The sequence below is a fragment of the Gobius niger genome (genome assembly GCF_951799975.1).
Source record: "Gobius niger genome assembly, chromosome: 10".
In the NCBI taxonomy this organism is placed as follows: Eukaryota; Metazoa; Chordata; class Actinopteri; order Gobiiformes; family Gobiidae; genus Gobius; species Gobius niger.
This window is the reverse complement of record NC_136861.1, coordinates 15,145,541-15,169,758: the sequence shown is the minus strand read 5'-3', so window position 1 is coordinate 15,169,758 and position 24,218 is coordinate 15,145,541. Positions and strand designations below refer to the sequence as shown.

At 41.5% G+C, this 24,218-nt stretch overlaps 1 protein-coding gene across 1 annotated transcript; it reads right to left on the bottom strand.

Annotated features, from left to right (window-relative positions):
* Nucleotides 1–4,523: 4,523 nt before the first annotated feature.
* On the bottom strand, nucleotides 4,524–14,806 carry znf281a (zinc finger protein 281a). Its single transcript, XM_079564102.1, has 8 exons — nucleotides 14,483–14,806; nucleotides 11,698–11,962; nucleotides 11,216–11,404; nucleotides 9,197–9,298; nucleotides 8,683–8,809; nucleotides 8,382–8,465; nucleotides 8,188–8,306; nucleotides 4,524–8,114 (listed from the first exon to the last, which is right to left on the bottom strand). The coding sequence occupies exons 2-8, from the start codon at nucleotides 11,911–11,913 to the stop codon at nucleotides 6,624–6,626; spliced, it is 2,328 nt and encodes a 775-aa protein (XP_079420228.1). The 5' UTR covers nucleotides 11,914–11,962; nucleotides 14,483–14,806; the 3' UTR covers nucleotides 4,524–6,623.
* Between the last annotated feature and the right edge of the window lie 9,412 nt (nucleotides 14,807–24,218).

Here is a 24,218-nt window from a genome sequence, read left to right as displayed (position 1 = left end):
TGAGGAGAGACACAACTTTTTTTCATACAGTCATCAATTTTAGGTTCTTTGTTTATGTTTTCCCCCTCAACATCTTAATTTTATTGTCAAAGTAAATATTGGACCAAATTTACACATTAAAATGACCATTTGTGAATATTGACCTTTGGATTTTTTCCTAAAATTATTAGAAATGTGTGTAACGCATCATCCACTCACAAAAACCTAACCTGCCTGATGCTGTTATATTAGAGTAGATTGAACTTTAATGTCGACATCAGTTTAAATTTGTCTTTGGTTTACCATCAAGTGCTATAGGTTGATACCATTTACCATATAACTGAAACACATTTCAACTTATAAAGCCTTTGTGAGGTTTTGAAGGATTTGTCTGAAGGGTTTTTCAATCTAATTTCTAGCCTGATTTATAGAACCTTGAATCCCTTGTGTTTTGGGGATTCAAATCATTAATTACACAGACCAACGTTTCAGGAATCATCCATTTCACTTCTTCATTGGGCCAGAGAATTTCAGTACAACTATGTTGTAAAATGGCTGGTTATTCATTATTCTGAAAAACAGAGTATTCTTATCTCTATTCTGGACAATTGAGTGTTGTTTTTAAATTCAATCTAAACCAAGTCTGAGTCTATCTACACCTATTGTGTTTAATCTTCGGTTTAGACCAGGTTTATGTGTGGTTAGACTGGATTTTGGATTCTAAACCCAGTCTAACCTTAAAAGAACAGGTTTAGGCTCTGAATCGGTAAACACAGACTCAGACTGTGTTAACTCAAGCTCCAATTAGACTGATTCAGGCAGGGTTGCCAGGTCCTTGGGCAGGTTTGACTCCTGAGACCTGACAACCCTAGACTCAGGTCAGCTTTAGACTGGGTAAAGGGGAAGGGAATCTTATCTTATATATTGTGTTTCATGACACAAGTCCCCCAAAGTTCTTCTCAAAAGGAATGGGGATTTTCATTCATGTCATACCAGCTGCAATGCAGCCAGTTTCTCCTGGGGCAGACTGACAGAAGCGTGGCTGCTTACATCTAGACCACCAACTCACACTCACTTAGATGTGATGTTTAGATGGGCTTTGATTGGATTTAAAGTGGATTGGACAAGCTTAAATTGAAATGATTGAAATATTACCAAATACCAATACCACCAACGCTTGAGTCTCCAGTACTCAGCGGTGATAAGCTACTGTTGTAGCCACAGGTGCCCTGGGAGCTGTGACTATGGAAGCAAGGCTGCCACTATATGTTTTGACCAGCACCATTCACTTACACACTACATTCATCTATAGACAAGGGCTAAGTTTCTTGCCCAAGGACACAATGGCAGTATGCACCTGTGGGAGCTTGGATTCTAACCGGCAACCTCACATTCACGACTCCGCTTTACCATCTGAGCCACTGTCGAGGGTAGAAATGGGATTAATTTTTAGAAACAGTCCACAGTTCCTGAGGTGTTATCAAATATGAATGATATCACATGTATTTTTGTTATATCGTTAAACCATACCAACCTTTTATCAGCCGAGGGCGATTTCAAGAGCATTAAGTTGTTTGAGAGTTACCAGTTAAAAACGAATCCTAAAGACTTAGACGTTCCGTGTACTTATAGGACATTGACCCCACATTATAGCAAAATAGTTTTGTTTTAACCTCGTATTGAGTCACATGAACAAAAACAACTGTATTTGTATTTGATTCAAGAAAAATAAGTCTTTTACACCTTAAAAGTGACAGGAGGGTGTTAGCCAAGCTCACCTCCATCATGGACAACACCTCCCACCCACTGCACGGGACTGTAGAAGAGCTGAGCAGCTCTCTCAGTGGCAGACTGAGACACCCTCAGTGCAGGACGGAGCGCTACCGCAAAGCCTTCATCCCCACTGCTGTCAGACTGTGCAATAAGACTGTAAAGCAACATGTGCAATAATCTCTGTATCAGCTGCACTTTATTAACTCGGAGTGATCTTCTTGAACGCCGACTGTAACAAGTGGATTTCTCCTTTGTGAGATCAATAAAGGATTATCTTATCTTATCTTTAAAAAAGTACTTTCGTTGGTGACCCTTGCGTTAAACCATCATGTATCTTATTTAGAGATGACACCGGCAACATATTCGGTATTCATTGTCAAAGATATTTTGAAAAGTAGAAATAAGTAATAAAATTCCCAACAGTTTGTCACAAATGTCCAAAGTCCCCAAAGTTAGTGAAAGTTGTTAGTTGCATCAAGGCCTGATTTTAACCCTACCCCCCTTTGAAAAGCCCTAAAACTCATAAATTAAAAAAGATATGCAGCTCAAATTTCATTCACAGAATATTTAGTATATCAACATCAACTGTGCCAAGTTTGAAGCAAATCCAAAAAGGTTCAGTTGAGCTGTTATCCTAAAAGCTGTAACTTCACCATGGAATGTTCTCACAGGCCTATATGGACAAATGCATGAGAATTCCACAGCTCTGAGAAGGAACATGGAACACATGTTCTGTTACAGCTGGTGATCCGTTTGAGGTACTGAGCTCATCTTGGGCTTAATGTGAAGCTAATGAGTTGGGGCAGTTTTCTATTTACATTTGAAAAGGTAAAAATAAACAAAAAAGACAATAATGCACTCATTTGTGAAGTGCTTTTCTTATCTATATGGCATTTATTTTTCATTTTTGCAGATATATAGTTGAATATATGGAAAAAGAAAAAGCTAAAGCCCAAAACTGTCATATTCCTTTGTTCCTCATCATGTCAGCTTTCTTTGTTCTAAATTTCATTAATCTGTGACTCTGTATGTGACCACAGCACCACTTTGGATAGACTCACAAAGTTCCGTTTGAAGCCTGTCCCGCTAAAGTGGTTTTTGGGGTCCCACAGCCGAACGGGGCCGAGTTGCAATGGGGGGTCCCCACTGGTAATGACCCAGGATATACTCTATTGAAAGATACTAGTTTGGAAAAGGTAGCAAAAATGTGCCTGAGGAGCGGGTCTGGCTCCCGGTCTAAAATAGGATAAAATGCAAGTACAGATATTATTATTAAAACAATTATAATAAATAACCGAACATAGGTGTGTTTGCTGTGAGCGGCTCACTTCTTCTCAGACCTGACTGTAATTGTACTGTGAGCGGGACGTCTCCAGCTCGTCTCCATGGAGATGTTGGTCCTCATCCAGTCTTTGATTCCACTCTGCAAAAACAAATAGTATTATCTGTGTCGACCAGGTCGTTAGGAGCATGTTTTGTATTGCGAGCTACAGTATAATCCAAAATGCAGTGGGACTTTGAATGATGTGTGAACCTTTGGAGGCCCCTCTGCTTTAGGAACCACTGCTGTAAAGTCTTTAACTATTACATTTGTGATAGACAGAAAGATTGTGTGGAAGAGGAAGTCAAATATTCATTCATTCACCTTAACATTGAAAATACTGGCCAAGAACGATTTCCCAAAAAACACTTGGAGAAAAATGACTCCATCTAGTGGTCGCAGTAGGAACATGTATAAGCAGGAAACACTATGAAGTACTTTTAATCCCATGTTTATACACTTTTTAGACTCGCTTAAACTTAACTTAACTTTTTTTTTTCTTCTTTTTTTTCATCGTCATGGCGACGTGAAAACAGGAAGTGACCTCCCTCTCTCCTGGTGCGGCTGAATTGTTTGCCTTTTTCAGTGAACCACGTTGTTTTTCTGGATACCTTTGTACGTCTTTACCGTGTTTTTGTGGAGGTTTTGTGGATTTGTTTACTTTGAGAGTCCAAAATGGTCCTGACGAAAGCAGCTTTTTGAAGGTAAACAAACTGCTAGCTTATCAGCTAAACCCATTTGAGATCTACAAAAATCTTCTTCTGAGACACTGAACAGTGAAGAGGCACCAAGAGCCCCCACACCTGCAGCACGGAGGAGGCGTCACAAGAGGAGCTACAGGAAACAACAAAAGGGACCAACGAGGGGATGGTGATAGTCTGTGGAGGGAGCTGTACAGGAGGAAGAGGAAGGACGAGGTGGAGCTGACCAGTGCAGGACACCACGCTCTGAGACGGGGACAAGCCCAGGAGGCGGTGCACCGTTTCAGATGATCAGAGGAGACAGAGGGCAGCTACAGTTTCTCCATCCTCCAAGGTCATGCGGGTGGAGTGGCTGAAGGACAACGAGATCATCGACCCGGCCGAGGACAGGAACTTCTACATCACCGTGGACCACAACCTGATCATCAAGCAGGCGCGTCTGTCCGACACGGCCAACTACACCTGTGTGGCCAAGCGCAAGAGCTCCACCGCCGTGGTCATCGTCTACGGATTTCCCATCAACCAGTGCTCCTCCTGTGACCAAAACAGTGAAGATGGCGGCCGTGACACAACGATCTTTCACCAAAGAAAAAAAAGAGTGGTGCGCACTGAATGGGTGCTGCTGCCGGATGCTCTCTCATCTTATTTTATCAAATCTGACTTTTATTTGTCGATAATACTTGATTTGTGAATTTCATTGAAAACTGCCATAAAATACAAGACTCTACGCTTTTTTACAAATGAGAGCATTTTATTGTTTTCTCCCCATTTCATTTGCATTTCATTGGACAGTACAGCCTTGTGCAGATATCCACAAGAAAACATAAAAACATGGGAGATTTTTTTTTTACTACAAAATTTGGCTGTGATTTCAAAGAGGGAAAGAAACTAAACAAATTTATACACGGGGAAAGAATCAGGCAAATAAATGTGTAGTGTTTTGTACATTTTTGTAAACAAGCAGAGAGAAACAATTTGTGTTAAATAACCCATGAAGACTGAACACTGGCTGGTATGAGACTCTCGCAAAAATAACCCTTAAGCAAGAAAACGAAAGTCTTAACGGGTCACGCAAATGCCACATGAATAAAGGAATAAACACAGACAGATGACAGCTTTAAATACAACAGCATTTCTGCTACAAACATCGAACCACCTCGGGTTCAATGCGATATGAGGTATCTGTGAGGCAAAGTCAATCGCCTCTTCACTGTATGGCATCTTATTATTCGCTCCATAATTTCAGCATATAGCATTCACTCCGGCATTCTCATGATTGCTTTAACAACAAAGAGGTCACTAGATCCAGCACTATTGGCTTTGTGTACCTATACATGGAAGACAGCGCTCATATTTTTGCCTTTACAAAAAGTACAGCATAAATACAAGTTAAAAAAAAAAAAAAAACATATTAAAGTACACCTAACGCTTACTAGACAATATTTTGTACCTGCACTTTACAGGATGAGGCACCCAAATTGCAAAAAGGGGGAACAAATTTTCTGGTACTGCCAGCACACAAGAAAGGGCCTGATCAGACGATTGGATCCATCCAGTTCATGGTCAGCCAGACTTAAACTCATGGCCGTTTCTGTAACAGTTCAAGGAATAATCAATCACTAACAGTCATCAATTTCAAGGAGGAAAAAGCAAAAAGCTAAGCGGGGTAACAATCAAAAACTAAAACTAAGGGTATTTTTTATACATTTACAATAACCCAATTAAATGTTTCACCCTCCCTCAGGACCCCCCCACAACTAACCCTCCCCAAGATAAGGAGAAATAACTCATTACAAAGTCCCATTCAAACATACAAACCCGTCCCCCCCTCCAGCCCCAGTCCCTTCTGCATATGCCCAAACAGCCTCTGAGTGTGTCCAACAGGCAGTCCATTCTGACAGCTTTCTTGATCCTTTTACTCAATGTTTTACAACAGCTCAAAGTGCTAATTGGATTCTTTTAAAGAAATCAGACCGCTGAGGAAGACAAGGAGCGCAGGAAAGGGGAAGGCCATTCTATAGCTGTCCAACAGCAACCCCTATTGGCCCAAGAAAAGCCCTAACATCATTTGTTCTCCAAAAATATAACAGGACAACATATACCCCAGTACCTGCCCCCCGCCCCCTTTATTTCAACTGTTCCCCAGAAGGATTAAATCTGTTATTTTACATTATATATATATTTTTATAAATATATATAGATATATATATGGCCCTTATTGAAGAAAATGAGTTTCACATTGACACGAAAGTACCATAATCTCTATAAAGCCAAGTAGAAAGTGTTTTCAGTGTTCAAGTGAGCTGGCAGCAGTCTGTTTATGTCACACTCATTCAACAAGTAATAAAACATAAGAAGTCCCAAATTTAAACTTCTCGAAGGGTGCCCCTGCACCCTTGGCTTCTTCTTTGCACTTTTTCCTGAGTAATACTTTAACCTTGTAACAGGCAAAACATTTTTGCTATTTCAGTTCTGGGCTATTCCCTGCATCACGGTTACTTCCATTATTATTTTACAATTGTAAAGTTGATTGCTCAAACACTTCAGCACAAAAGTGTGTCCGGTGCTACTCTAAGCCTAACTACGCAGAAGTGTAACATCATGATCCTGACCAGAGCTAACATCACTACATGACAACAGTAATAAGTCAATACATTATTAACTTAAATCAACAGTTTCAAATGCATTTGCAGAAGCCTTGCAGGCTTGTTATGGGAGAGGAGTGGGCACAAAAACAGATCAACATTATAATTAAAATAAAGTCACTTAAAAAAAATAATAACAATATTAATAAAATAGAAGCACAGAAAATTCAATAAGTTTAATGACAGAGTGTCTCTCCCTCAGGCTCATCTGAAACTTTGGCTTGTTGGAGTTTTGGAACCTGTACTTACTGGCTCATTGACATCAGACAACAAACTATACCCTGAGAATTCAGACACGGGCGTCCGGTGGTCCACCTCGCCACCCGACTCAGTGCCATAGCCCAGACCCTCGGACTTGAACTGGGAGCCAAAGGCCTGAGCAAAGTTCTCGATCTGGTACGAGGGCTTGGTGGAGTCCAGAGCGGTGAGCTCCTGAGAGGGCACCAGGGGGTACACGCCAGGGCCGTTCTTTTGCTCCTTGGAGGCGCTCAGGTCTGATGGGCCCAGGTAAGAGGAGGGGGGCGTGGAGGAGTGGCCTTTGTCCAGCTGCTCCGTCAGCTCCTGCGAGGGCGTCAGTTGCTGGTCCAGGCCGGTCAGGTGGAAGCTGTGCTGAGGGGACGAGCCCGTCAGAAGAGTGAAGTGAGACTTTGGCACCACGGAGGGCAATGAAGGCGAGGCCACTGATTGGCCAAAGCCGCATTCTAGCGGAGAACTGGTGTAGATGCTCTTGTCCGAGTACAGCGGGGTACCCGGGTGTGAACTTGTGTATGGGCCTGAGGCAGGAGGCGAAGGGCCCACAGGGAACGTGGCACTGTGGCTGGTGCGCTCTAAGGCCTGGAGCAGGAAGCGCGAGTACTCATTCATCATGATGTTTTTGTCCATGGATGGGCTGGAGCCCTCACTGTGCACCAGGCCTGCAGCTTCAGAGGCAGACAGCTCCACGTGCTGGTCGCTCAAGTCGAATACCTCGTGAGAGCCGTCCCCCTTCTGGCTGTAGTGCTCCAGCAGGCTTTGCAGAACCTCGTCGGGGATGCCGGCTTTGTCCAGACTGAGGTGAGCGTCCGCGTCCATGACCCCGGAGATAATGGCCTGAGAGGACATGTGACCCACATCATAGTCACTGCTGGTGGCTGCAGACACCACGGGCGCTGTGGAGTTTGCATTATTAGCTGCATGAAGATAGCGCTTCTTCTTGATGAACTGCATGGCATCGTCGTAGTTGCTTGTTGGCCCAGCTTTGTGGCCGTTCTCCTGCATGAGCCCGTCCATGACGCCCCCCTGCTCCATTTGCCCGTGCTTGTCCTGAGCTGTTTTATTGCGATTGGCCTTCTTGAAGGCCATTTTGGGGGCGCGGCCATGATGCTGCATGCTGGGCCCAGGCGCTGTGGTGGAAGACACGGTTTGATTCTCCACTGCATACTCGTGGATGCTGTAGCCCCCTGACACTGCCCCGGGAAGTTGAGGGACCCTCTCTCCACCATCTCCCTTCTTCTTCCTGCGCTCCCCTCCCTCTGCGTTGTTTTTGGAGCGTCCTCTTTTGCGCCCTGTGCTGCCGCCGTTTCCCTGAGTGACTCCATAGCTGCCATGTCCCATGTCCACACAGTCCATGTCCATCATCCCGGGATCCAGCCCTTTCTTTATGGCATCTCCACAGGTACGCTTGTGCTTCAACAGCCGGTCAGTCCTAGAAAAATACTGAACAAGAGACGCCATATAAGACGAGACCAAGACATTTGGATAAGTGCAGTTTATAGAGCAGAGAACTGACCTGTTGGCATGTCTCACATCTGTAGGGCTTCTCTCCGCTGTGTGTCCTCTTGTGCCGCTCCATGTGATACTTCTGAATGAAGCGCATGTTGCACTGGTCACAACTGAATGGCTTTTCTCCTACAAACATACGAGGGCTGTTAGCGTCATGAGCTTCAATATTTGCATATAAAGAGATTTTGTGTAAGCACTTACCACTGTGGATTTTCTCATGGCGCTGTAGGAGGTACTTCTGAATGAAACTCATGTTGCACTGATTACACCTAAACGGTCTTTCACCTAAAATGATGAGGAGACAACTTGCTTGAAAGTGAAGATTTGAAACGAGTCAATAATACACCTCGGAGTCAATTAGATATTTTTTGATGTATCAGCAATTTTTCTCAAAGTAAATCAGGTTCATAAAGTTGGCTGCTCATACAAAATTGTGTATAAAATTTAACCATACCCCAAACAGTGATATATGTTATTTGGTATGACTTTGCAGAGCCTGTACCTGTGTGGATCAGCACATGTCTGCGGAGGTGGTAGGAGCTTCTGAAGGCTGCGTTGCAATGCTCACAGATGTGAGGTTTGCTTCCCGGTGACAGGCTGCCTCCATCTGCATCCAGCATCATTGATTGCTGTGAAAAACACCAGAAAGATAAGTGTGAAAACTCACCAACTGTGAACATGTCATGGGCACAGACTGAATCAAGCACTGTGAGGCAGCGCGATGATACAGTGTCATCACCATCTGAGCCTCTGGGGCGACATGGCAAAGCGGGCCGTCTTATAACCAGAAGGCTGGTGGTTAGAATCCCTGCTCTCTCTCTGGCAGACTGTTGTAGTTTAGATATGAAGGCTACATGGCTACAATTCAAGCTTACACAGTATGGAGTAAATAAATAATGCAATGCAAAGGGTCTTTGAGTGTCCAGAGATGAGCCATATAAAACCCGGGCATTACTGTCATTAAAAGAAATACACATTCAATAATATTATATGAAATGTAAAGATTTATGACCAACCTTGGCTTCACTGCGCTTCTTCCTCGGTTTACCCTCCTGTCCATCACCATTTGACCTGCGACCTTTCTTCCCACTGGGCTCTTTTCCTAACTGACTCGGCAGCTGTTTGGACGACAAAGGAAGAGGGCGGGGCCGTGAGAGCGGCTATCACATGGAAATTACTTGATGAGAGGTTAAGGGTCTTCAGTCCTAAATGTCACGCACACTACAAAAATCCATACCTGCATCACTAAAACAAAGCCTATGTCTCGTGTCAAGTCTGTTTTCCAATTGGGGAAAGAAACTCGTAAAACATGTATTTGGATACAGGCTATAATTCACTGCACAGTCATTCAACAATGGCCCTCACATAGAGGTAGCTGTTCATCAAATATTCCCTTTTCTTAAGTTCACAGAACTGTGGTGAAGAGAAGGTGAGGCATAAGGCAGCTCAGTGTTTTATCCTGATCTTTGCCAGCTCATTCTGAGACAACAGGCAAAACCCTTCAGTGCCATATGGCCACTCACAGGGTCAAGGGAGGTGCACCTGCTCGCCACTAAAACCAGCCCAAAATGTAGGAACTAATAATTAGAGTGCTCACCAGAGCATTGAAAGAGCTCGTTTTCATGACAAGGGAATAATACAGAAAATGTCCTACGACCAATCATTGGTATTGGGAAATAAATGATAAAGAATAATGAAACACGAATTGTTATAGAAATGTTTCACTTCATGTAACCCAGTAGGAGATCAAATGTTTTTGTGTAATGATAAAATGAAATACATGATGACAAACACTGAAACTCAAACCACAGACAGATGCAAAGCTGACAAGACTTTTCAAAGTATGTTTTTCAATAATTAGAATAAAAAACCTAAAGAAAAAACCTAAAGCTAAGTATACTATCCTATTACTGCATCACTATCACAGTATATATATTTCGGTCCTTTTTTTTTCTTTCTTGTGGACACTACTTTCAACACGACTAATTACAATACTCCCGTCTGCCTGTGGAAAGGTGCTTTTGACTTGTTTTTGTGCGAGACTCTTGTGTTGGAAATGTTGAAATTGTTAATGAACAGACAGTTTTTCAAAACGAAGGGGCACTAGACGGCGAGAACTCATTGTGCTCCGTGAATATCCTTGCATCTTCAGGCTGCTGACCTTTGATTCCTGCCCATTGTGAGACCTGTGTGGCTCTATGTATTAGTATTTGAGTGAGCACAAAAGGCGTCTGAAATGAAGTGCGGACCCAAACAAGACAGCTGTGTCCTTTGCCAAGGCTCTCGCTGATGACATCACCCTGCAGCGCGACAGAGGGGAACCCGCGAAGAAGGGAGCTGGGGGGGGGGGCTCATTTATTATTTTGTATGCAGCAGATTTATGTCCCGGGCCGCAGACTCCACCCCAGCAGACGTCCCGGCTCAGGCTCCTCCCCTCTAAAGGCCACTGCGGGACACGGGACATAGCACCGCTGCTGGGAAAGACTGATACGGGCCAGGGTTTATAGCTCATGTTTAATTCAAGAGGGGGGAAATTTACATAAGACTGCTGGCATGAATAACTGCAAGTTTGGTTCACCAGACTGAAATCCTGATTTGGGATTCATAAAATTTTTTAGTCAATTAAACCCAGAATTTGTCCCTTGTTGTTTATTATTTCACAACATATTATGAAGATAGTGAATGCCGTGAGATTTGTAAGTGAGCATATTGCGTTTGATTCCTAAATGTTATGCTATGGTCATTAAATACGCCTATGTTAATTATACACAGGCGCTCCAAAGCATTGTTGCCATCTGGGACAAAGTGGGTAAAAGTAAGACTAGCAATAAAGATGTATGGGGAGCAGGTATTGGGGTTTTGCTACTGCTTTTGAAAATCATTTACAATAGCCTATACTACTTAACAATTGAACTTACCGAAAAAATGTAGTATAAGGTGACAGGCAAAGTGAAACACCCAAAAACAATGGCGATACATGATGATTCCTCTGCTGTATATGTGCCTGCACTTGCAGAGTAATCAGATGTACTCACGCTGCCCATGTTGAGGTCGTGCACCATGAGGCCCTGGTTGTTGCCCACAGACACCTCCAGCAGCTCGGCGCTCTTGCCCAGGGCTCCGGGGTACAACGGCAGCCGGTAATCGTGCTCCGAAATCTTCTCCTGCTTGATGCCCATGGAGTGAACGTAGTCGCCCACGCCCATACACCCCATGCCCCCGCCCTGTTGGTAAAGGATAGAGTAAAAGTGTCACATTAGGATTACTGTGAAAGGCGATACAGGAGTCAAAACTGTGGACACCGTGAACGAAACTAGTAAAAATCAGGAAGAAAAGCGAGATTTACTCTATGTAAAGCTTTTAATAGGTCATAGGTTTGCTGTGTGACCCATTGCATTCTTGTACTGCATATTGCTTATTACAACAAATAGATTATCAATACTGTTCTTTTTTTTTTTTACATCTAAATGAATTCACAATCCATCATTATTAAGTTTCGACAAAAAGTCTCCCCGACCTGGAGTCCCATGCTGCAGTCCGGGGAGTCGCGCTCCTTCTTTAGGATCATCTCTTGTGGAGGTAAGTCTTGCATCACGGTTTGGGCCGCGAGCCGCGTGAAGCTGGTGACCGGAGGTAGGTGGCTGAACATGATCATCCCGGCGCCGAAGTTGGAGTCCATGCCGCCGTTGGAGCGCAGGAACTCGTTGCCAAGTTTGTCTTGAATGAGGCTCATGGTGAAATTTGATGGGCAGGAAAACTATGGGCCACTGGTTAGTGTCATTCTGGAATGAAAGGAGAACAATGTCACAAATTAAACAATCACAGATCTGTGACAATAACAGCGCAACCAATAAGTGCATTACATAAAGCACAGTGGTCATTCCCAGTCATTTCTGTCATTTACCCTGAAAAGTCAAAGGTTAACTTATACTTATGGGGTATTAATTTATGTGACTACTTACTTTTAAGGTCCCGTACCCTATTTTTTGTTAAGGAACAATGAGTGGGAACAAGCGAGTAATGTTTAAATTGTAAATTGAGGTTCAAACTTTCCAAACATTTCAATTCACAAGGATGAGTTTATAAGCATATTTGACCACTTTCGGGGAGTAGTTATATGTCACAGTAATACTAACAACTATCTAGGCAAGGCAAGTCTATTTGTAGAGCACAATTCATACACAAGGCAATTCAAAGTGCTTCACAGTTGATCTAACAGCCGGTTTGTTTACAACAGATTTTGGCAATGGAAAAAAAAAAATCAGGTACACTGCGTTTACTTAGACATTTATTATACTATCATTAAACCTTTAACCAACTATCAGCACAATCATTTACGCTGATTGTAGAAAAATGCATAAAACAGCTATACAAAAACAGAAAGTAAATCTATTTTGGGAGCAGATGAGCTTTGTTATGGGAAACTGATGTCACGCCCTCTGATGGTAAATTGTCTCATGGTCGGATTAATCCAGCTCCTTTGTGGGTCAACAAAATGCTGCGGGTTTTTTTTTTTTTTTGCTTTGGACGTCTGTAAAAACAAGCAAAAACAAAACGTGCTCCGAGGGCTCCGATTACTGCTGCGTAAAGGCTGTGTTTTACAGGGCAAAAAGGGTCAATGTTGCCAGAGTCCCAGACACAACATGGGACGAGGAGAGAGAGGAGGATTGCCCCGTCGTGGGTTAATCTGTTTGATGGCTCTATGTCTACCCCAGTCATCCTATTTGCATGGGTTTATCTGCCAATGAGAGTGCCCACGGTCTGCATTAGCGAGACTGTTCACCGTTGGTGTAATTGTGTCTGCTCCATGGGTCAGACTGAAGCTAAACTGAGCTTTATCCAGAGTAAAGACATAACACGCATCGTCTACTAGCTGTGCGTAATTACATCCACGAACGCCAATGTTGGATTACGCACGAGATTTTAAAAAACAATCCGGCGTTTCCTTTAACTTTCATAACGCCTGGCAAAAGTAGGGGTTGGATGGATTATTTCATTACTGGTGTAGTAACGATCCAAGTGGCTAATCAATGCTAACAGACTGCTGCCAGATGCCTTGAGCTTTGATGGTACGCTAGCTGAGCTGAATTACCATACGCCGCGCACACAAAGCCAACTTTTCCCAAACGTGAACACGGGCCAGACCCGGGCTAGATTTTCTCTTTCTAGCTTCAAAATACACAAAGTACCGCCCGGTCTGCGTGGTCTTATATCAACAAACATTTTATTTGGAATAGCCAGTATTCTCTAGCATTTGGGCTAACCACTCATACGGGGCCCGTCGTCTTCTTTGTGATGCGGGATCAGCCAATAATTAATATGGCCATGCAATAGCAGCCGCCGATCAAGGCTCATCAAGCCAGAAAAAGCGTGGGATCAAAAACAACAAACGAACCGAGTCCGGTCGTGAAAGTGAGCAAAACAACACGAGAGAGTTTCTTCTTTGTACTTTTGGAGAATGAATAAAAGAAATGTGGCTTAGCGGCGATACATATGCACACCAGCGTTACGATACACGACCTGAACAAAATCTGCGAGCAGGGAAGAGAAAAAGAGCAGCATTTGAGCTTAAATCTTCGCAAAAGAAACGCAGGGCAACGTCAAGTGATGTGAAGTGATAAGTGTGCGGGTTTACCTTAAGTTTCTGGCTCGGTTTCCCGGCACTGAAGCGACTGTATGTGATGGAGCGACAACACTAGGCATGACCCATAACAAACGGCCCATACAACTCCAGCGAACAATGATGCTCCGAGTGTTAGCCGAGGGTTAGCAACGGCAGGCTAGCTAGCGGTGCTAACGTCTTGGCGTTTCACTCGGGGGGCGGGACGTCACGTACGAGCTCGCGGACTGACTTTCATTGAGAGAAATGTTGTCGGAAAAAGCACGACGCGATTAAAGTTAGGGTTCTTTAGTGTCATATAAATGGTTGAGGAAGATTGTTAACGTGCTACCAGCGCAATATACAAGTGATAATGAGACTAAACAGTTATCGCTACTTCAGTCTGAAAAAAAATAATAATAATTTGTAATCCTACTTTTCACATTGTCCTGTTCCTAAACACACCAAAAGTCGATTTCTAAACCGAACAAAAATTACTTTCATAAAATAAACCAAAATGTGTCATAGATTTGAGCGTACGTGTTTCTAAACCACGCCTACTCAGGACGAAATGCCTGGAATTTAGCGAGTCCCGTAAGCAGCGTTGGAGCGGTGCGGGCTTTGTCGTGCGTCCCATACGGAGATCTATGCGCCATTCCGGGCAAAATCTCCACCGAAATCACACATCTAACCACGCACTTACCGGCGCATGACAACGACCCGCGATCTGGTTCCCGTAGTCCCAACTCAAGCGGTGCGTTTGAGCGTTCAGAGCCAAAACATTGTTCTCCTGCAGCAGCTGGGCTCTTCCATCTTGACTCGGCGCGTGGGATTCTGGGTCCCGCAGGAGGAGTGTAACTACTGCCCTACTACCCTAGTACCAACGGGATACTAGTCGTCTACTACTACTACTACTAATCATTGACGGTGCTACTATAGCAGCCAGTCTGCGGCGCATGTGTGCCAGCAGCATGACATATGTAACGGGTTTACATAATAGTTCTACTTTCATGTATTTTAGTCGTTCAGTATGAGCGTCATCGTGGCAAATAAAAAAATGAATTAAAAAAAGATTAAAAAAAAAAAAAAGACGAAAACGCAAAATGACACACAGAATTATTGTACAATCAATAAAGCATAAATAATTATAAAATATTGTGAAGTGAAGAATGAAGAGTCTAGATTTCACTGTTTACAGCCTTAGATTTTAACATTGTTCGATGTTGAATGAATAAACCAATAAATAATAATAACAATAAAAAAGGCTCTTATGTGATCTTATAGTGTAATTATTGTACATGATAATTATCTTATGAGATAATATGGAAAGATAATATGAGCATGAGTATTTTAACAGCAACATTTGTCTTTATCATATTTTACATGTAATCTTCTTATGCCCGCCCTGATAGTTTTAAGTTTTTATAGTTTATCTAAGTTATGTGTTATATGTTTCATGCTGCACAATTGAACTGGGGACAAAAATCCTAGTTGTGAACCTGTTCACTATAACAATGGCCAGTAAAAGTGTTCTGATTCTGATTCTGACATTGCATTTTGTGTTTCAGACCTGACTGACCTTCCGCTTCGAAGTAGAAGTTCATGTTTTGGTAAACCAACATCCTGCTGCCAGTATTTGGCCATGTGGCTTCTTTGTTTACGTAAGCAGCATGACCCAAAAACTGCACACAAAAGAAAGGTTATGGCGAACCTATAGAGCGAGGAAACTTGTATGTACACATTTCTTCGTCGCTTACTTCTATTGTCATTTGTATATACACAAGGTAAATCCAGTCAAAATACAAAATAGTGACGCAAAGTTTATAACATGAAACAGATGCTGACTATCACGACACAGGGAGCTCACCTTGGATGCCAGAGGTTACACTGCACTCTCCCTGTATTGAACAATAGGTCCATTCATTCGCAATCATGCATTTTAAAAGTGAAGCTTTCTGATGGTGGGTGGATGTTTGCGTTTATAGCACGGAACCAGACAGTGTGCTCCAAATCCAAATATCCCTCACTAATGAACCAATTAATTCAGTGAGCGGAGCCTAATGAAAGGTGGATAGCGGAGCAATGCAAGAAGAGAGGTCATCGAGTGCACTCAGCTGCTTTGATATGTCCCCAATGACAACTCAACCGCCGACTGGAGACTTTGAAAAGAGCCTCATCTCACACAGTTTAAATATGCAGGGACTGTGATCATTTCTGATCGACTGCATCTATTAAAGGAACAGGCCACCGTTTTCACATACTGAGATATGTTCTTACCTGAGCTTAGATGAGTTGATACGTACCTGTCTGTCTGTGGAATAGCGTGGTCGCTTCTAACTTCATCCCTTTTTGGAGTCATAGGAATATACTGGGAGAGGCCAAATGCTAACAACATCTTTGGTCGTTTTGTGTGACTGATCCACGCACAAAGACCAGACAGGTACGCATCAACTCGTCTAAGCTCTTGTAAGAACATATCTCAGTATGGAAAAACGGTGGCCTGTTACTTTAAAGGGGCTAGATGCAAGCTGGCCATTGTATACTCACTACTGCCACCTCAGGTATTTCGTGTAACTGCACCTTCTATATTAAGCTCGTGCATGACGGCACTTCGGACCCGAAGTAACAACTTTTTGAGTGACAGTGCAGGTTTTTAGAGGCAGAACAGGTCTGGGCTCATTCTACACATTAGGACATTGCTGGAACATGTAGAACTCTGTATTGTCCCTTTAAAGAACATTCAACAGAAAGTAAAGAAGGAAAGGACAAGAAAAAGAATTGGATCCAAGTCTTTGCAATACTAAACCTGAGATAGATTTTTTAGGGGACGGACACATCTTATTTAACAAATTGATTAAACAAAATGCTTCAACCTGAAAGAATACAATAGTAATTGGAGTTTTATTGTTCCTTCTACAATACAATTATTACTTCAGCTTCATTGGTAAAACATAGGTTTTTAGTGTTTTTTGTTTACATAAACATTATTTACAATTGGTTGCAAAGAGGGCAAAAGAATGCACTGGTATTGGAAATAATGATAATACAGTAGTTGCTAAGTAGTGATAGCACTCTTTACATTTTACTAACTAGTTTCCATTGCACAAACAACAGCAGAGGTATAGCATATGGTAATTTCTCCTTCACAAAAAAATGTGAAGCGTTTTTTGAGTTTCAGCCCTGCCTTGCGTCTTTCAGTTTTATTTTTTTTGACATCTTATAAATAAATGAAGTTTTTCTTACTTGTCTACGCCTGATTATAAATTATAAAACAAAAAAGGATAAAAGAAGAAAAAATGATGAGATGCCTCTATGTCTGGGATATATCACAGTATGTATCACATGACATGGGTGGTTATCAATTCTGCCTCCTCATTAATATTTCAGTTTGTATGGTGGGCCTTTGTTCGCGCACCTTCCCCGTTTTCTCATAAATCTGTGACAGACGCGGACACGAGCGAAACTAATGCTGAATAAATATGATATACCACTAATAAAAACAAGACCACTGTGAAACCACCGCGCATATAGGCGCAAGGTAATACATTCCTACTCCCGTAAATTGCTTATCTTAGAGCACACAGCCAGAGAAATCATGTTTAAATAAAGTATAACATGGAACAATCATAATGTTCTCTGAAACAAATTGGTATTGTACGGTAGAATCAGAATCATATTGTTGTTGTCTTGGAAGATATCACACATAGACTTGAAAACTAAACAAAAATGAAGATCTTACACACAGCTAAAAATAAAGTCACCACCTGGATCTAGGTTCATAAACATTTTGTGGCAGAAGAATGAGATCTGAATACTGGATGTTGTGGTTACAGGATTTTTTTCCCATATTCCAAGAGGACAACGCCAGGATTTATTGGGTTCAAATTGTGAAAGACGGAGCATGAGACACTCATGGATTGGCAAGAGTCCAGACCTTGACTCCATTGAGAAACCTTAGAATGTGCTGGAGATGGCTCTGCGCTTTGGTCTCCAACAACAACTCAGTGGAAAAATGAATGCAAGACTGGAAGGAAGTTTATCAAAACAAGCAAATTAGTCCAACAAAATCTGCATTTTTAAAGGGATATTTCAGGATTTTTGACGTAGGGCCTCATTTCCTAGTTATCCAGAGTGTTGCTGATTTCTGGAGATATTTTTTTTTGTAATTCAAGCGGTTCTTATATTTGAAGAGTTACGCGGCGCTAGGCTTGTGCAAGGCTAGTGCATTTCTATGGTATCAGCTAGCCTGCATTAAAAACAGTCTGACCCGCTCCACAGGGCACCTGAGGCAAATCACTTATAACGCCAGACTAACCGTATAAATGTATGTGTCCATAGAATAATTTTAACCATTTGGCTTTTAAAATACCTTATATTTGAGCAGCATCTGCTTCATGGTTGTATAAGCTACGCAGCGGCGGAGTGATCTGCTAGAAAATAGTCCCCCAAAATGCGATCATTCATGTGATGCAAGGTCAGTTATATTCCAAAAACTATTCTATCGACACAGACATTTCTATGGTTAGTCTGGTGTTATAAGTGATTTGCTTCAGGTGCACTGTGGAGTGTGTCAGACTGTTTTTAATGCAGGCTAGCTGATACCATAGAAATGTGCTAGCCTTGAACTAGCCTAGCGCCACAAAGCTCTTCAAATATAAGAACTGCATGAATTACAAAAAAAAATATCTCCAGAAATCAGCAACACTCTGGATAACTAGGAAATGAGGCCCTATGTCAAAAATCCTGAAATATCCCTTTAAGAGACCTAAGCTGTATCACTCTCACCCTTTTACCCCAATAAAGAAACAAAGGGGGGGAAAAGCCTGAAGTTGAATTGAAGAGACCGTAAGACTGCGTGTGCCTGACTGCAGGGGAAATCCTCATGCCTCCACAGAGCAGATGGTGATCCCGTCTCAACCTCTAATCCCCATCATTGTTGAGGGATCACTGGAATATACAGGGCTCCGTCAGCTGAGACAGGCCCTCGTCTGGACTTAAGGAACCTGGGCACGGCTGAGACAAGGATAAAGACCCATCCATTAACGCAGTGGTGCTCCAGCTTTTTTCACAAAACAGGAACAAAGTCCAGACAAAAACAATCTAAACATGGGCGAAAATAGTTCAACATGGTTTGACCCGACTGCCGTACAGTCGGTGGGCGATCGCTTTGTACGCACTGTGCCTCCGTGGACACATGAACATCCTAAATGTTCTTGTAGTACGGAGAGGTCATTTCCGAACACTAAAGGTAGCGCAGACTGACAGCTCACTGCAGCAGAGACTGATGAATAGTTTTGGAAGGAACAAAGTTATGCGCCTGACCTCAGTTTGAGTTCACATACCCATTACCTACAAGGAAACCTGTCTGACTGGTGATGGAAAGCATTCCCCTTTTGCAAAAGAAAAAAAAAATCACAGCAATACTTAGGGACCTGCTGTTGTGAGAGATAGGGTACACATTATTTGAAGAAGACATTGCTAGGAAGAAGAAAACACAATAACTTACACAACAAGCCTTTCAAGTTTTGTGGTAGGGGACATCAACACACACATTTTCAAATATACTGTTTGTCATTAGGTAAGCTATAAAAATCTGATTTTGAATCCTTTAAAGTGCATATGACAGGTGAGACTATACACAAAGGTTTACACAATATAAAAATGAATCTAGTTTTCTCTAGCGTTTGTGGTGTTCATCATTTTACTTTTTTATTTATAAGCTGGGACATAAATAGAGTTAAACCATACAGTGCCATGAGTGAATTGTCCATCTTTCTATTTGCACATTTTGAAGACATGAAAAACATTCTTTATGATGTTTTGGCAGTGTGCAAAACTCTACATATACATGGGACAATCATAATGTTCCCATGTATTAATGGCAACACATGTGATTCAGGAAAAACCTGTTTCCTGTTGCCGTACGAAAGCGACCTCTTGAGCAAGGACCTTGGTCACTCACTCAACATGTTATACATACATTAAAGGTGCACTGCGTAACTTTCTGGACTGCACCGTATAAAATAATAATGACCGGCTCAACACAGAAAATGCAGTGGGTAAACAAAGAATTGATTAGCACGAGGACCAAACCTGTTTAAATCTCAAATTCTGCTGACTTTAGTCACATCTCCATGGAAACGAGATGGAGACGTACCCGCCCCGGTAAAGTTACAGTCATGTTTTAGGAGAGCTGAGCCGCTTACAGTAAAGGCGCTTGTTTGTTTGAGGTATTTTTCAATTCTGAAAATATGTGACATAAAATAAATGCTTGTATTTCAATATTTTTTATTGGGTAAAATGTTACGCAGTGCGGCTTTAATAAAAGGTATGATAACGTATGCATTTAATGTGTTCCTGTTTTATATTGGAGGCCCTATGACCCTCTCTGTTTATGTGAGAAATGAACAAAACTCATGTTTGTTTCTTGTGCCCTGATGTGACCTATGAAACATTAGCCTCCACTGACCTTGCCTTGATTTTCTGCAGCTAATCAAATGGCTCTTTACCTCAAGTCACCCTCTTTTACTCTGCTCTGTAAAGCTTTATCTTTTTAATTTGTTTGAATAATGGCGTCTTGTTTGCCGGCCTCCCTGCAAATTGGCTATTTATGTGATGAATGGGTAGAAATGGCACCTATAATGATTTCAAACCCATACAGCTAAAGTGCACAGTTACCCATAAATAAACATATTTACAATAATCCAATCAATATTTGCAAGGTTTGCTTTTATTTTGAATTGGAGATGAGCAGTATTTTAAAGCCTTGCCCGTAAACCAAATATACTCTTGAACAAAATGAACAAAACAGGATTCACAGCTTAAATAATAATTAGTTCTTAATAATACTGTTCGACTGAAGAGTACTGCACTAAAAATCCAACCTTCAACATGACTTCACCGCATCTATTATTGAGTTAATGCTCTTAGATCATCTTTCAGATTATTTTAAGCACTTTTGAATCAATAAATGATGTCATGAGCATTTGCAGACTCCATGATCTTAAATAAAAGTTATAGTTGCAGAGAGAGAGAGCGAGAGTTCAGCCCAGACCTACTTTGTTAGATCTATACTGTTCAAAGAGTAAGTACACATTTGTTAATGCCAGATAAATGAAGTGGGTATTTTACACAGCCGTACACCAGGAGAGTAGGAGTCCAGGAAATCCTCAGCTGGAAGACGTCCAATGTTAAATCAATATGAAGAATGGAGGAGGGAGACCGGGTGTGGATTTAATGGTTAGATTTAAAAATAGGACAGAAGGACATGGGTTTTAGCCTATTTACAGGGAACACTGTAAATATGAAGAACTGCCTATGTGCTAAACTAAAGTAAAGTTTCATTGGTGACGACGCTTGTTGCACAGAAGTATTTTACTGAGTTGTCATCAGCGACACAGCACACTTTTTATTCTAATTGTTTTAAAGAAACAGTACTCTGACATAGTTACTCCCACAAGTGAGTCGCACCGTGATTAAAAAAAAGTAGGCCTATATATGGTGTTTGATAGTTATCTATAGCAGTGGTTCCCAAACATTTTTGTCTCGCGCACCCCTTGAGTTGTTCATTCATACTCCGAGTACCCCCTACCTCGAGGATCTTGCCAATATCATCACACAGTGACCTACTAAATTAAGATTATTCAGTTTTTAATAGTGTGTTATGTTCACTATGAAGCTAAATTACTCTCAAAATTAAACCTTTTACTGAAAAACATCGAAATTCGAGACAATAATTCAAAGTACCCCCTGCTAAGTGCTCAAGTACCCCCAAGGGTCCCCATACCCCTGGTTGGGAAACACTGATCTATAGGACGTGTTGTTTCTAGAGTTATGAATGAATAAATGAATACATATTTATTCAGACCATAAACAAAACATAAAAACAGAAACTCATATGAACTCAAAATACAACCTGATTGAGGCAGTTGTGAGCTCAATATCAAATACATTTACAGCTTAGGACAAACAATTTTGTTTCACCTTTTGTACATTTTAGATTAGGCTGTCCGAAAAGGAGTGGGGGGGGGGAGTAAACACTTATTTAGTCCCACCCCTTTTAAGTACTGTCAGTATCTTGTTCTATTTACTTTTAGGCTTCCTTAAAACAATAATTTGAGCACTGATCTAAATCCACGTTGTACAGAGTAAATACTACCTACCAATCAACATCTGGTTTACAACAGCTGAACATGAAAAGTCATATATTTTCTTCAGATACATCCCTAGAGAATATCCATTCTTTGTATTGAGTCTTAAACTGTCTGATATTTGGACTTCGTTTGAGGTCTACATGTAGTTTATTCCATATTATTGCTTGAATGAACTCGAAATAAACCAAACAAGCAGGTTGTGACAAAAGCTTCATGCTGACAATTCTACAAATAAATAAAGCTAATACACTTTGGGAGATCTCAAGTAAACTGCAGTGGAAGGTTGGCTGAGCTGAGAAACCTGATTTTTGTTTCTCATTCTGAGCACATGAGCAAAGCTTCTATGAATAGAAGCGAAACGTCCTCAGCTCAACCAAACCCAAATGACAATTTAAGCTTCATTACATCCTCCTCAGACATTTGAGCCAAAAACACACTGCATCTGATTATAAAACATGTATCTATTTCCAGTGTTGGGGAGGATACTTTGAAATTCTGTTTAGTTACACAATACTGAATACTTGCCTTAAAATGTATTTAGTAACGTATTTGTTACTTTGTCCAATCAGAGTACTGTATTCTGAATACTTAGAATACTTTGTTGTTTGTTTATGTTGATGCGTAATGTTCTTGCGTAAATGCGGCATATGATTAAAAACATGCAGCTACACTTGTTACACCGCCTGTTACGAACTTGTTTGCCGCTCGTTCAGAATGTATGAAAGCACTTTGAAAATGCCCACAGCAAATAACACAGAGCTATGAATATGCTCATGAATATGAAACAGACATTTTAACTCAATTCAAGGCGCATGAATGTGCAATATGAGTAAAGTTGCCTTGCCTTATTATTTAAAGGGACTATACAGAGTTAAAAAAAAATACAGAGTTCCATTAATGTCCAAATGTGTAGAATGAGCCCAGACCTGTTCACCACAACTGCCTCTAAAATCCTGCACTGTCACTCAAAAAGTTGTTACTTGGGGTCCGAGGTGCCGTCATGCACAAGCTTAATATAGAAGGTGCAGTTACACGCATGACCTGAGGTGGCATTAGTGAGTACAAAATGGCCAACTTGCATCTAGCCCCTTTAACAGAGTATGTATTCAGTTACTCCCCAACACTGTCTATTTCATAAACTTGCAGGCTATTTTTTTTAAAAGCATTTCTGTGACAGAAACCCTGAAAGCTCATCACGACATTTTTATTTAGTGGCTCTCATTGTTCAAACACGGCCCTTAACTATAGACCACCATATCAATAACTTTATATTTAGTGCCGGTACATTTCCCATATGAATGGTTTCCAGTGTTGGGGAGTAACTCGATACATGTATTTAGAATATATATTTAGAATACTCATTTTGAGTATGAGTATTATTGAGAACTGTATTCTGGCAAAGTTACACTTTCATTTGAGAGTATTTAGAATACAGCTACTTTCCAAATATCAAGGGAATACATCCCAGGATCATCATTAAATGTGAGCTCCATGTTGCACAGCATCAAGCAGGCGCGTCTGTCCCACACGGCCAACTACACCTGTGTGGCCAAGAACATCGTGGCCAAGCGCAAGAGCTCCACCGCCGTGGTCATCGTCTACGGATTTCCCATCAACCAGTGCTCCTCCTGTGACCAAAACAGTGAAGATGGCGGCCGCGACACAACCATCTTTCACCAAAGAAAAAAAAGAGTGGTGCGCACTGAATGGGTGCAGCTGCCGGATGCTCTCTCATCGAATGCAATTTCTCCATCTGTGAGATCAATAAAGTACCATCTTATCTTATCTTATCTTATTATTAAGAAAGAACTTTTAATGTTGGCCTGTTTGTCCTCCTATAAAACCAAGTTTTAAAACACCTTACGCCACAGTTCATACAAACACTGCTCATGTGTCACATGATACTGTATCTGCTGTTTTTTAGTTCCAAATGAATGATAAGTGAGTTTAAATGTTCCAACAATCGTCTTCACATAAAGTATTCTAAAAGTATTTAAAGTATTCAGAATACAGTACTCTGATTAAACAAAGTAACGGAATATGTTACAAAATGCATTTTAGGGCAAGTGTTCAGTATTCAGTAACTAAATACAATTTCAAAGTATTCTCCGCAACACTGATGGTTTCAGAAGGATATAATCTCATCTATTTCTGCGCGTTTGGAACCAACTTCTTGTGTATGTAGCCTGTGCGTCCAGTAGATGGCGCACTCAGACACGAAAGCCAAGCAGGACCCCAGCACCGGCTCTCTCCGCGTGGCTCTCGATTGTGTTCATCTAAAAAAAA

What these genes read in the sequence shown, in the direction of transcription:
- znf281a (XM_079564102.1), bottom strand. Translation starts at nt 11,913, where the DNA reads ATGAGCCTCATTCAAGACAAACTTGGCAACGAGTTCCTGCGCTCCAAC. An exon ending in ACGACCTCAACATGGGCAGC is followed by an intron (nt 9,299 to 11,215) that starts GTGAGTACATCT and finishes TCGTCCAAACAG; the next exon opens with CTGCCGAGTCAGTTAGGAAA. An exon ending in CCATGAGAAAATCCACAGTG is followed by an intron (nt 8,307 to 8,381) that starts GTAAGTGCTTAC and finishes GTATGTTTGTAG; the next exon opens with GAGAAAAGCCATTCAGTTGT.